Source organism: Raphanus sativus, chromosome 4, assembly GCF_000801105.2.
Source record: "Raphanus sativus cultivar WK10039 chromosome 4, ASM80110v3, whole genome shotgun sequence".
Lineage (NCBI taxonomy): Eukaryota > Viridiplantae > Streptophyta > Magnoliopsida > Brassicales > Brassicaceae > Raphanus > Raphanus sativus.
The window spans coordinates 25730706-25745940 of NC_079514.1; the positions used below are offsets into that span (position 1 = coordinate 25730706).

General features: G+C 33.7%; 1 protein-coding gene and 1 long non-coding RNA gene across 3 annotated transcripts; both read right to left on the reverse strand.

Annotated features, from left to right (window-relative positions):
* Positions 1–1136: 1136 nt before the first annotated feature.
* Positions 1137–2068, reverse strand: LOC130511902 (uncharacterized). 2 transcript variants are annotated; one of them, XR_008945421.1, is made up of 2 exons: positions 1679–2068; positions 1137–1502 (listed from the first exon to the last, which is right to left on the reverse strand). It is a non-coding gene; the product is annotated as an uncharacterized LOC130511902 (long non-coding RNA). The 2 variants fall into 2 exon arrangements; XR_008945420.1 differs by having other exon boundaries at positions 1137–1510.
* Positions 2069–13385: 11317 nt separating this feature from the next.
* On the reverse strand, positions 13386–15235 carry LOC108859614 (methyl-CpG-binding domain protein 4-like protein). Its single transcript, XM_057007280.1, is given in 3 exon segments — positions 13386–13553; positions 13642–13838; positions 14190–15235. Coding segments are annotated over 3 exon segments (1191 nt in total). The 5' UTR covers positions 15069–15235; the 3' UTR covers positions 13386–13438.

Here is a 15235-nt window from a genome sequence, read left to right on the forward strand (position 1 = left end):
TTGAGCATAAGAGATATGCGAGGATCACTAACCCATGTAAGAGTACTCATCATAGAGAAATGAATGGGACGTGGAGTTATAGTAAAGAATGTATATGATGAGCGTATTGGCCAAATACATAAGATAGACGCCATCTAACCAGTGAACAGATGAGTCTTGTGAGGAAAAGAAAATCGTGAGCTGTAGAACATGAAAGTACAGAAAAGTGGTCGTATATGTTGCTACATAAAGCATTCAAAAGGAATGGCTTGATCACACAAGGATACTCACAGGGACTAAGGAACAAGGAAATAAATTCCTAGGTGGTGAATGCTACTACCCAATATCGAAATTAATAAAGATTTGGACATCTAAGGAAGATGTAGTAGACATTGGATAGCACTAGATATAAAGGTAACATAAGATACCTTGAGAAATGAGAAAGAAGTTCTCATAGAACAACATCGTTCCTGCGTTGTTCATGGACTGAAATGCAGCTGCATGCGTGTATGTACACACGATATGATAAGACTAAGTGATGCTTAGTAGAAAGTTCTATAAGAACGTTTCAGAACAGTCCATATAGTAGTCAATATATTCCTTGTGTTTATACTTAAAGAAAGGATGATTAAGATGATTGATTCTTGGAAAGACTATGAAGAGACTACGATGATCTATAGTAGAGATCATTAGCCGTATATGAATGTTGGGATCTATGATCCAACGTACCAAGAATAGATTGATCAAATGGTCTGAGAATCCATCAGATTCACGACCAAAGGGAACCATACCGACTAGGATCATGTCCGACCTAGTTCAACCTTAATCATCATTGGTCCCGACCAATCCACCCCGTCCAGCTTGTTCTGACCAGTTCCTCTAGGTCTTAAATCCGACCTAAACCATCCAACACTACAAGAAATATGTACATTGTTAGCGCGGGTTTTATGCTATGTTAAGGGTTTGATAGCATTTTACCAAATGCTATGTATGCGGCAGCAATCATAGGTACCCCTTCTACGATAGCATTTTCGTAACGCTACAAAAAATAGAGATACATAGCAATATTTGAATGCTATTATTAAATTAAATGATGGTTCATATTTCGTGCCATGATAGGTCATTCTAAAATTTAAAAAAAAACTAAATTAAAATAATTAAAATTAAACCCATTTTTTTATAATTAAAAAAAAATTAAATTTAATGATAAATAAATTTCGGTTTACAAAACTAAACCAGAAAAAAATAAAAATAAAGTAAACCACAACGGTTTATCCAATTCGGTTTACACTAAACCGGAAAACCCTAAAAAAAAGCACTAAACCTAAAAAAAAAGAAAACTCCAGCCGCTTTTGATTCCTCCTCAACCGTCGTCTCTGCTACAGCTTCCGTGCGCCTCCTTCGACGCAGCTTCCGAGGATTCACCATGTGGACGTCGTCTTCCCCATGAAGACTCCTCTTCTCCAGCTTCTTCCAGATCTACTGGAACTCCGTCTTCCGCCGCACCACCACTTCCACCTCGCCTTTCCTCCTCCAACCGTAGAACACAAAAAATCAGTTCAAAACAGAGTGATATATGGACGGAGAGAGAGAGAGAGAGAGAGAGAGAGAGAGAGAGAGAGAGAGAGAGAGAGAGAGAGAGAGAGAGAGAGAGAGAGAGAGAGAGAGAGAGAGAGAGAGAGAGAGAGAGAGTTCAAACCAAGTGGCGGTGGTGGGACGGCCAGCGTGCCTCATATGTCTTGAATCAGACTCGAACTCAAGGCGGTGAAAAGAGTACGGTGAGCGGTGAAGAAAGTGGTGAGTAGAAGATGGAGAAGATGATGAAGAACAGAGGAGAACAAATATGGAGGAGATGGACTTTGAAAGAGAAAAGAACAGAAGATGGAGAGATGAGAGATCCGTAGATCTGAAGAGAGAAGGAGAAAGAAGAAAGAAAACAAAAAAAAAATTGTCCATTGATTGAAACTCAATCTAACGGCTGGAATGGTGATCCATGTGAAAAGTGTATTGGCCAATAGAATTTTTTTTCTTTTATGTTTACTTTTTGCTGCTATATCATTGGATGCTTAAGATTAATTTTAAAAACAGATTTTTAGTTTAGAGTTTAAGAGATTATTGGTGTTTGAAGTTTAAGTAAGTGTTAATATAAAGTTTGGGTTCAATGTTAGTTAAAGGATATATATCTAACTCTAAAGTTTGGAGTTTGAAAAATATGACTTAGTTTATAAATTTTAAAAGTTAAATAATTGGAAGTATAAGATAAAGTTAAATAGTTTAAGAGTTTAGAATATAAGGTTTGGGGTTTAGAGTTTAAAGGATATAGGGTTATATTTAAGATTAAGAGCATGAGAAATAAGATTTGATTTACAAATTTAAAGCTATATAATAAAAGTATAAATGTTTTAGAGTTTAGAATATATATAGTTTAGATTTGGATTTTTGAGTTAAAAAATTCAAAGGGTTTTGAAAATTAAGAAAGTGTATATGAAATGCAGTTTGATGTGAGGTATAGGGTTTAGGTTTGAAATTTTGGGTTAAAATTTGAATATTATCAGATTAAAATATTATATTTAAGATTTGTGGTTCAATTTTTAAAATCAAAATTTAGATCTAAAGTTTATTTCTAGTGGATGTATAGTTTATGTTTGAAATTAGAGTTTAGAGTATAAAGTTTGATCGAAGATTTAGTTTTTTTTCTCGAAGTTATATTTGAGATTGAGAATATTAAATTTTGAGTTTAAATTTAAGAATTGAGATTACAGTATGAAAATATTAGAGTTTCAAAGTTTATATTTAGAGTTTAGGGTTTGAAAATAGGTTTAGGGTTTCAACTTGTCCACTTCATTTCGGGTATAATTTTGTGTATGATTAAAGATTAAAGATTTGTATTTAGAAAACTATAGTTTAAGATTAAAAAGATTAAAGATTTGTGTTTAAATATTATTTTTAGAATTTAGGGTTTAAAATCATGTTTAGGGTTTCAAATAGCTTTTCTTAACGTTAGAAAAATGCTATTATATGTTTTTGACAGCATTATTAAAGCGGTTTAAATAATGTCTTTGGCGCTTAAATTTACTTTCGTACTAAATATTGGCGGAATCATTGATTTTATTTTCCCGCTCACTTAATTTTTAAAATAGCATTAATTAAGTGCTATTTTAAGTTTCACTGTATCATAGCGCTTATCTAATGCTATTTTATATTACGGAAATTTTTGAATCATCTACAATGCAGTTCAGTAAAACGAGCTATAACAATCTGCTATCAATGTAGACTTTTTTTGTAGTGCAAGTGAGAGGAACGTCCTATTGACCAAAAAGTGGTTTAGTTTTGATTAAGCTTCAAAGTTCAAACTATAACACAATAGCCACTTCATGAACAGACCATGGACATATACTAAAAGTTCATAAAGAGTTTTGGTCAAAGGATATGAATAAGATATATAGTGGACAAGAACATAATCCGGATGGATTATGGATGATGTCATGATCCGGACAGATCATGGACATACAAAGACATTCATGGTCGAATTTATCTAAGAGAGATAAACCATATGATCCGAATGGGCCATGAATATCATGAAAGCATTTTGCTGATGCAGGTTACCAATCCGACCCACACAGTGCTAAGTCCCAAACCGGCTACGTTTTCACATATGGAGGCACGGTCATTTCATGGAGATCAGTCAAGCAGACTATATCAGCCACATCATCCAATCACTCGGAGATATTGGCGATCCATGAAGCAAGCAGAGAGTGTGTCTGGTTGAGACTCATGACACACCATATTCGGACAGCATGTGGAATCACGGATGGTAAAGACGAGCCGACCGTTCTTTACGAAGACAATGCGGCCTGCATAGCTCAGCTCAAAGATGGTTACATCAAGGGTGACAAGACTAAGCATGTTCTCCCCAAGTTCTTCTTCACCCACGATCTTCAGAAAGAAGGAGAGGTCAAGGTACTCCAAGTCAGATCCAGCGAGAACTCAGCCGACCTCTTCACTAAGGCATTACCAACATGCACGCTCAGGAAGCTCATGCAGCAGATTGGTATGCGATCACTGAGAAGTCTTCAGTGATGTTCACTTCAGGGGAAGTAATGCGGCTGTACTCTTTTTCCTATCCATGGCTTCCCGTTTTTACCACATTGGGTTTTTGGGTTTACCATGGAAAGGTTTTAACGAGGCAGTATTCCAAACGCATTACAAACTCTAGACGGTTATGACATTACAATCTCGGTTTTTAACGAGATAGCATCTTACACGCATAATGGACATCAAGGGGAAGTGTTATGAATATTGTGTGATGACTATTATGGAATGTTCTAGATTTACTTGTTCCCTACTCCAAGTTACTTGTTCCCTACTCCAAGTTATTAGACTTTGTCACCAAGCTATGTAATCTTATATAATGAACTCATTACTCATGGAATAATAACAATTCATTCATCTCTAAGTCATACGACTCTCTCTCTTTCTCTCTCTCTCTTTAGTTCGATCTATTCTAAGACAAGAACACTAGGATTAGAACATTAGAAAATTTTTGCGTACATATATGCTCTGCTTTACGTGTCTTCTTCGTTTCTTTATTATTTCTTATTTTTTTTTAATTTTTTTTTGAGAAAAATACTATTAAATTGAACATGGACAAGATGTTCAATATTCGTAAGAAGAGAAAAAATTATGAATATAGCCATGCATACTACAACTAAACTCAGCAAAACTCAGCAGATGAGACTATTTGCACACAAATGTGATTGAAATCTCTTTCTAAGCCTGTGGGTACGCTGGAGAAACTAGATAGTCTATCAAGAAGCTTCGTGTGGGGGAGTGGCCAACACCTGGTTTCCTGGGACAAAATATGCAGACCAAAGAAGGATGGAGGACTTGGGATTCGAGTATCGAGGGATATGAATAAGGCGTTGATCGCGAAAGTGGGATGGCGTTTACTTCATGATAGAGAAAGTTTATGGGCTAGGGTACTAAGAAGTAAGTATGTTGTAGGCGATATCCATGACTCAACTTGGATGGTTGCAGGGAAGAAGGTCTCATCTACTTGGAGGAGCGTGGTGTTGGGTATCAGAGAAGTGGTGGTTGTTGGTCATAACTGGGTTATTGGTAATGGGAGGCAAATAAAATTTTGGACCGATAAGTGGCTGTCGAATCAACCGCTATCGACATTTGTCATCAATGATCTTCCGGAGGGATATGAAAACATAACAGCTAGAGAGCTATGGGTAGACGGTGAGAGTTGGGATCTATCCAGAATCATGCCTTTTGTTATGGATGAGACAAGGCAAGAGCTCGCGACGGTGGTGGTGGATACGTTTACTGGAGCACAGGACCGGTTGGGCTGGGGAGAGACGTCTAATGGGCAGTTCACAGTAAGATCCGCTTACGCTTTGATCACGCGTGATGATACTCCAAGACCGGATATGGGGAGCTTTTATAAGACTATGTGGAGGGTAATAGCGCATGAAAGAGTAAGAATGTTTTTGTGGCTCGTTGGAAATCAAGCCATAATGACAAATGCAGAGAGGTTTCAAAGACATCTAAGTGGAACTAATGTTTGTCAGGTCTGCAGAGGAGGGATAGAAACAATCTTGCATGTACTGAGAGACTGCCCGGCGATGAAAGGAATATGGGATAGATTCGTGCCAGCGACGAGGAGACAGACCTTCTTTTCAATGACGTTGTATGAATGGTTATATTGGAATCTATGTGAGAAGGATGTAGGGAGCGGAGTTCCATGGGCTACGATGTTCGCCTTGGCTATTTGGTGGGGGTGGAAGTGGAGATGTGGGAATGTGTTTGGTGAGAACCGGCTATGGCGAGACAGAGTTAAGTTCTTGAGAAATTTAGCTAAAGAAGTGATGATAGCTAAGGAGACGGAGACTGCGAGTTTAGAGACTAGTGGGCGGGTTGAGATCATGATAAAATGGGAACCACCTAGGGTAGGGTGGATGAAGCTTAATACAGATGGAGCATCACATGGAAACTCGGGATTGGCATCTGCAGGGGGAGTGTTGCGGAATGGTGATGGGGAGTGGTGTGGCGGGTTTGCACTCAATATAGGAAGATGCTCTGCACCTCTAGCGGAATTATGGGGTGTTTACTATGGACTGGCGATTGCTTGGGAGAAAGGTATTAGTAGGCTGGAGGTGGAGGTTGATTCTAAAATGGTGGTGGAGTTTCTTACAACAGGCATTGGAGACACTCATCCGCTGTCTTTCCTGGTACGTTTGTGCCATGGCTTCTCGACAAGGGACTGGTTAGTCCGATTCGTTCATGTGTATAGGGAAGCTAACCGCTTAGCTGATGGTTTAGCTAACCTTGCTTTTTCTTTGCCGTTTGGTTTTCATAAGTTAGATGTTGCACCTTTGGATGTTGTTGATGTTTTGTTAGATGATATTGATGGACCGTTAAGGCCAAGACAAGTTCGTTTGTAGGTTGAAGTTGGTGTTTGAATAAAAGCTGGGAGTTTTTTCTCCCAGTCGCTTACCAAAAAAAAAAGCACGTGCAAATGATATAAACACTCCAAAACTAAACTGACACTATGTTACATACAATATAGTATAGTCGCACAAAAAAATAACTAGTTACGAGGTTGAGTCTCATGTACTAATTTACGTGACTACTATACATGATTCTGATATAATATAATAGTATAAACAAAGTGATATATAGAGAGAGCACCCTCAGAGATATACAAACAACTTATACTAAGCAAAGTGCAATTATCCATTATGAACTGCACTAACAACCCAAGCAAAAGAGAATTTGCTAACTCACCACTACAAGAAATATGTATATCCTTTGCGTAAGTCAATCAAGTACAAAACACAAAACAAAGAGATTCATCACTGTGGTGTGTATCCATCGACGAGGAGAAGCAGCGGCGAAATCCGCGCTAGGGTTTTGAGACCTGATGATGCGGCCATCAAATCAGTAGCTGAACCAGTTGCACCAACCAGTTGCACCAATCAGCTAACCAAATGCCCAAACAGGATATGTGTTCAGTCAAAATAGCGTATCTCACCAACCCAGAGGAATTTTTCTATGAAACAAAATTTTCATGCGTTCTACACTCCACAAGGAGTCATAAAAATTGTAATCATCTTCAAAGTTACTCGGACCAGAAAGATATGAATTTTACAAACAAGAGATTCTCCAGACCATTCATCTGCGAGTATCCGAGTTTAGAAGCTGTTTCAAGCCCAATAAAAAAGCTTTACGACCAAAATCAAACGATGGACTTCAAGATAGATCTCTTGGAAAGCCAAAAAGCCCAAGAACCGGAGAAATGGCCAAGGAAATCTCAAGATGCAATCAATTTTCCAAAACTGGCTAAACCGAGCAATTCATGGAAAGATTGGACAATCTTTCGGTTCAAACAAACCCAAACCAAGTTATGGCGACCAGGAAAGTTTTTACGTTATCAAATACATCCAGAGTACACATCCAACCATCCAGAAGAGCATTCCACCTTTCCACCATACACCAGCCAGCATGTGAACAAGAGGATCTTCATTTACACCAAGTTTCCTTTTTAGATACCACTCCCAACTTGGAGAATAAATCACCAACGGATATTCTTCCAAGACCAAAGCCTTCTGAAGACACTTTCAAGGAACCTAGACGTCCCAAGACACCATGCCTTCCTGCCCAAAATTTCCAGATTCAAGGAGTTCATCAAATTCCCCTTTTTAAGCCAAAAATCTATTTATTCTATTCTAAAGGCTAGTTTTTATCTCCTTTGATTTCTTTCTGATTTTTAGCTTTGTAATAATTGTCTCCAGAGCCTATATAAGCTCTTGGTCGTGCATGGTAAGAATCACCTTTCGATCCTTAAAAAATAAATAAGTTTACTTGTTTTTATCAAAGAGAGTCTTTGAATAAAAATCTGTCTTTAGAATACATTGAGTGATTCTTGTGTTCTATTGATTCATTTAGCATAGGTTGTTGTGTGATCCATCAACCAGTGTTATTCCAGATTGAAAGATTCAATCAAACCCACCATTTGAGAGAGTCAATCAACTATCTACACCATCTCCATCATCAACCATCAAACATCTATCCATCAATCCATCCCCATTCTATCTTATCTCTTTATTTTAATCTTTCTGTTATTATTTGCTTCAGTCATTATCTCATTCTTCTTCCTTTGTTTTCAGTTTAGCTTGGATTAAAAGGATAGAAACTCTTTCATCAACCACCCCCATCTCTACCATCGCCATTCAATCGACCATCTCACCATCCTAGCTTCCGGGGCTGTATCATTTGGTATCAGAGACGAAAGGCTTCTGACCCAGGTTATATCAATCATTTATATCATCTCTATCTTTTTATTCTTGCTTAGTTTTCATTTTATAAATTCAAAAAAATCCATAAAAATTATTATTTGCTTCAAGTTTAAATTTCTGCATAGAAGAAGAAGTTGAGTTGTTTGATCCACAAAAATAATCAAAAGAAGTAGTCTCGTTGTTTGCATTCATTGCCCCATGTCATTTTTGCATTAGTTCATTTCCTAGTTTCATTTTCTGTTTATCCTCACATATATTAATTGAAAAGTCAATTTAGTGACTTCTGCTGACGTTTCACTCATACAAACAGTTTGATAATTTTTTTTTCTAATTTCATTGGTCAATGATTTTATTTTTCATTTATTTTAAAAAAAATTAAAAAAGAAAATCATAGAACCAATTAATGTTAGTTGCCAAACTATTTATATATAGTTACGCATAATTATTTATAATATTTATAATGGTACTAATTATGTAAATTCTATATTCTATTTCATCATTTCTTTTATTTTTTACTAATAAATATTTATAAATTATATGAAATATGTTGTTAAAAATTAGTTAATAAAAATAATATACTAACTTTATTTTCTGTTATAAATGATTTTTATTTTTTTCATTTATTTTAATCAAATCAAAAAAGAAATCATAGAACCAATTTCCTATAGATTAAATGAGAAGTCACTTTATTGATTTCTGCTGATGTGTCACTCATACATGCAGCTTCTGCTGACGTGTCACTCATACATGCAGCATGAAAAAAATCTTTATAATTTCATTGGTCGATGATTTTTAATTTTTATTTATTTTAATCAAATCTAAAAAAGGAAATCATAGAATCAATTAATGTTAGTTGCCAAACTATTTAACTATTTTTATGCATAATCATTTATAGTATCAAATATGGATTTTCTATATAATACATAATCATTCCATTTTTCATTAATAGTCTATTTATAAATAATATGAAGTATGTTGTTAAAAGTTGTTAGTGAAACTAATATACTAGCTTTATTTTTCTATTATAAACAATTGTAAAAACTTTGTTTTTCTATATAAGTCATAATATACATATATAAAACATATAATTTTAATTAAAAATATTATAATAACTATTGATGCATCATATAACAAGTTTATTAATTATTTAAACTAGTTTAAAATCATCTGTGATGATTAATATATATATTTAAAAAAAAACTTAAAGTCATTTATATTGATTTGTTAGTAATGATTTATACCAGATATATAATAGTATATAATTATATAAATATTTGGTCATCATTTTTAGGTTTTAAATCATCAATAATGATGATTATATCATTAATAAGAGCTTACAAATCAATATATAAATATCTATACAAAATGTTATAATATTTATAAAACCATTTCTAAAAAAGAATTTCACATTATTTATAGGAGTTTACAAAATGTTTATGATGGTTAATAGGTTTTAAATCATCGCAGAAGTTTTTAAAATCTTTATAAAATTATTTATAAGAGTTTACAAAATATTTATAAAATATTTATAATATTATTTAAAGTTAAGATTTTAAATTATTGATCATTGATAACAAATTATTTTCTTGAGTTATAAAACCATTTATTAGGATTTATGAAACTATTTATAAAGATTTTTGAAACTATTTATAAGGATTCTAAAACTTCTGAGAAATAATTCATAAAATTTAAAATTTGTAAATATTTTATGTATTATTTATAATTGTATAGTTTCCTTTCTAAGAGGTTTTAAATGTTATCAAATCATAATCAATCGCAAAATATTATTTTCTTACAAGTTCATCATTTTCAAAAAAAGATTTCAAAATCTCAAAAACAAAAAAATTGTTTTGATTTTATCTAAAAGAAAGTAACCAGAAAATTGCATCAATCAAAAAAAATCCAAATAATATTATGAATAAAAGTATATTCCTAAATTTATGAAGTTTTTTATATTCTTAACTTTTTATTAAATCAACAGAATTCACATATACATTGTTTTGTTTCTTCTTAATAATTGTTTTGTGTGTTTATACTTTAGTTGCAAGTGTGGGTCTATTTGTCACATTAGTTGATGTTTTGGATTTAATAATTTTTATGGACGAAAATTTGATCTACAAACCAATTAAACTATATATATGTTCTAAAGATAATGTTATAAAATAATTTAATGTAATATTGATTTGTAAAAGATGAAAAAAAAAATCACTACATAAATCGTATTTAAAATATTAATAAATAAGATATATTTAAAATTAGTTACCAAAAATTACTTTTGGTTTTAAAATATTAAAATATATTATCGCATGTCAAAAACACAAAATATTTTATTATATGAAAATCTGTACCCGCAAATATGCGGGCAGCCACCTAGTTAATATTAGTTGCCGAACTATTTATATATTCTTATGCATAATTATTTATAGTATTTATAATGATAGCAATTATGGAAATTCTACATACTATTTCATCATTTCTTTTATTTTTCACTAATGGTCTATTTATAAATTATATGAAGTATGTTTTTAAAAAGTAGTATACTAGCTTTATTTTATATTATAAACAGTTGTAAAAATTTATTTTCCTATATAAGTCATAATATACATATATAGAACATATAAATTTAATAAAAAATATTATAATAACTATTAATGCATCATATAACGAGTTTATAAATTATTTAATTTAGTTTAAAATCATCTGTGATGATTAATATATATTTTGTAAAAAAAATTAAAGTCAGTTATATTGATTCATTTATAATGGTTTATAAAAGATATATAATAGTTTATAATTATATACATATTTGGTAATAATTTTTAATGTGTCAAATCATCAATAATAACTATAATATCACTAATACTATTTTACAAATCAATATATAAAGATCTATAAAAATATTATAAAGATTTATAAAACCATTTGCAAGGAAGAATTTCTCATCATTTATATGAGTTTATAAAATGTTTATAAAGGTTAACCGGTTTGTAAATTATTTAAAATTATCAAAAAGATTTAATAATTTTATAAAATATTTTTTCTAAATGTTTATAAAATTAAAAAACCATCGATAAGGTTATGAAACAATGAATTATGAAACAATCCAAAGAATATTATGAATAAAAGTATATTCCTAAGATGACAAAAAGTATATCCCTAAATTTATGATTTTTTTATATTTCTTACCTTTTTATTAAATTAATAGAATTTACATATATAAAGTTATGTTTTCTTAATAACTTTTGTGTTTTATACTTTAGTTACAAGTGTGGGTTTATTTGTCACATGAGTTCATTTTTTTATTTTAATAATTTTTATGGATGAAATCTTGATATACAAACCAGTTAAACTATATATACATGTTCTAACGATAATGTAATTTAAAACCAATATTGTTTTGTAAAAGATGTAAAAAATCTAACTAAATACTATATAAATACTATTTAAGAATTTAAAAGTATTAATAAATAAAATATTTTTTATGAAAAATTATTGACCAAAATTCAACATTTTTAGTTTTAAAATATTAAAATATAATATCGCAGGTCGAAGACATAAAAAATTAATATATTAGTTTAAATTTTGACCTATAAGATTGTAGTATAAATTATATAATGTAAGTTAATTGTACTAAGATCAAAAGATTTATTTATATATAAAGTAATTTAAAATATATTTCTATTGATTGGAAAATTTGGCAATTTAAAGTTGGTTCAGTTATAGGTGGTCATAATAATGTGAATGAGAGTTCGCCCTAGCCGCTAGAGAGAGAAAGCTCCATCTTCTCTCTTAAACTCAGTACTCTCTCTTCTGATTTGGTGAAGACCGGCGTGCGTGGACTTACACAGCCACAGCTTCGGTCTTTACCCGTCCTTAATTTAGCTCTCTTTTGATGTTGATCTTCTCGTGTTTGATAAAACTATCTTCTGGGTGGTTGTTTGGTTGGGTGGAAGAGGTCTGCCGGTGAGATCTCCGGTCAAAGCTAACAGATCTACTTGTTGTCCTGTGACCAATTCCATCAACCCAATCCATGTTTTGAGATCTCTATTCGTTTCAGTGGTGCTAGAAAGGCTGAAACCGAGCCGTCTTTGTTTAGATTTTAGTGTTTATCTTTTCCTTTGTTCTAGCATCGGTGGAAGATGTGTGTGATGGTGGCGTGGTGGTGTGTGGTGAGCAGAACAAGTCTAACATCTCTGAGAAGTTTCAGGTTGCTTGTCCCGCTCTAGGAAAGAGTCATTCTCGCAGCCTTTGAATTAGTGTATTTCCGGTGTGTCTTTTGCTCTCATGTTCCTCGGTGGCTTCAGTGCGTTGGAGCATTATTATGAGGTTGAGGGCCTTAGGCTTTTCTATGAATGTTCGTTTGAGGAGGGAGCTTGCCTCAGTTGGTGTTCTTCTCTGGTTGGTTTCTGATGTTGTTCTTATTGGTTCTGGCTCGGTACCGTGAACTAGAGGTTCAGGTAAGTTTAGTCTTGTTTCAATGGTATAGCCACTGCATCACTTCCTCTCTCGTCAAGAGTTCTAGCTGTTCAAAGCGTAAAAGGATCAATATTGCTATCTATTGTCAAGGATTGTCTTTAGCTTTGGATACGAGTCTAGAGTCTTGTAGTTTCTTAAAGTTTCACCAATTGTTTGGGTTTAAGTCACCCATTTGTTTGGGTTTAAGCCATCCGTTTGTTTGGGTTTATGTCTCTTTGTTGTAGGTGTTAGAATCTCTTGTATGTTCTACAAGTTTCATTAATCTAAAACCAGATGGGGAAAACAAAAAGTTGGTTCAGTTTGCGAGTTATTACTTTAATTTAACAGAGTTAAATCAAACAAAATCATAAATTACATCAGATCGTACACTGTAGCGTATAACGGAGAGCGTACACTTAAAACGTGTACACCGGAATCTATACACCATACTCCAATACACGCTGTGATGTACTCTCGGTTGTACACTATGGTTTGCACTTTTATGTATGTTACTATATATACACTACGGTTTACACTTTGTTATACGCTATGATTTATTTTCCGATGTATGTTTGGAAAACTAAATCAATTTGAATTTGAAGATTCACATCTAAAGTAAATTCAAAAAGCAATTGAAACATACTGTCATCACTTAAGTCACAAAAATATTATTAGCACAATACATACATGTATCTTCCCACTCATAACTTATACCGAATTCTGAGGAATTCCCAGTAATAGTTTAGCATATGATCATCAGGTTTCACACAATCCCACTTCCCATTACAGAATATGGCATATGCATCCGCTGCATACCTATGAATAATTCCCTTATAAGCATCATGAGCAAAAACTCTTAAACAGAAATAAACTCTTCAGATTTTTTGAGTATTCAATGACTTACTTTCCAACTCCATGCAGTTGAGTGACATGTGTCCAGCTCTCTTGAAGATACTCGAGAGAAAGCCGTTGTATCATTTTGGCTCTCTTCTTCTGTAGTCCAAGAGGTGTTATCAGAGTCTCTATCTCTTTCTCTTCGACTTATGTAGCAGTCATTGCATTAGGACACAGCGCAAACAGGTCTGATATCACCCTTCGCGCCTGCAATAACGTTTAGAAAAATCAAATGACCAACAAGTACGCCTTTTCTTCTTACTGCACTCAACAAGAGCAAGCAGTTCCAGTCATGTCTGAATCAATTACTCATTAAACAAAAGACTTGCATTACATCTACTTCTTCTGAGACAGTCAAACTGAAAGATTCAAGCCAACATAGGTCTCACTTCCTACTCTCTAGCAAATTTTGGGTTCTCTCAGAATGATTACAAGTACTAGTTGCTGTCAAACTGATCGAGAAGGTATGCAACAAGTAAATGGAAAAACTTAACCAACTTATTTTGAAATGCTCCTAAAAAGAACTAAAATTATATAAGTTCAGTAAAGATACAGAACCTGGGCACCAGAAGTTTTGTTGAGAAGCATACATATGACCAACACCCGCCATGGATCATGCCAGTGATCTTCTTGAAGTAGATTACATGGAGAACGTGGAGGCACCCATGTGTTATCAGGCGTTTTCCGCAGGTATGCCTCATCAGTCTTCTGACGCTTAGAGAGTGAAGGGCTCACAAGAGGAGTTTTCCTCACCCTTCTTGATATCTCCTTTTGTGATTCATTTACTTGGATTCCATCCGCAGACAGGCCATGGAAATATCTTGAAACTTTCGCGACCTTAAAATGTTGACGCAAATCTCTTGGCTGTTCTGAAACAGTTGATCCCTGGAAATATGGAGAAACTTTTCGGACATTAGGTAGAGCTTTGCTGCATCTTTTCCTAGGTTTTCTTCCACTTTGAGAAGCAAAGTTGTCAGAATCACACGGTGAACTAGTTGCTCCCTGGAAGTATGGAGAAACTCTTTGGACTTTAGCTTTCCTAGTACAGCTTATTCCACTTTGAGTTTTAGAAGAAACACTATCAGAATTACACCCTTGTTTGTGCTGTTCTGAAACAGTTGCTCCCTGGAAGTACGGAGAAACTCTTCTTACTTGAGTCAGAGATTCACTATTATCATCATCAAAAGGTTGTTCCTTTACAGTGTTCCCTGAAGTAACAAGATTACATCCAAACCCATTCCATGTCTTCCTCTTCCCACCTTTATAAGTACACTCAGACAACAAATCATCCAAACTTGTAGACGAAACAAAACTATTTCTTGTCCCCTTCTCCAGGCAATTAAAAAACGAGCGACTCTCATCGGAGCTGGATCTGTCGTTTAAATGGTTAGGCGAGGCCCCACGAGTCCTCATCACTGAACTATCACCGTTAGGCATATGAAAAACGATTCCTTCACTTAAATTGGATACCGACTCATACTACAAAATCGAAACTTTCACCTGGATTTGGAAGATTCTGAGTTTGCTCGGCAACGAAGAGCGCCTAATCGAGGAGCTTCTGTTTCGGTGGTGAGGAAAAAAGATATTTACTTTGTACTTAGAGA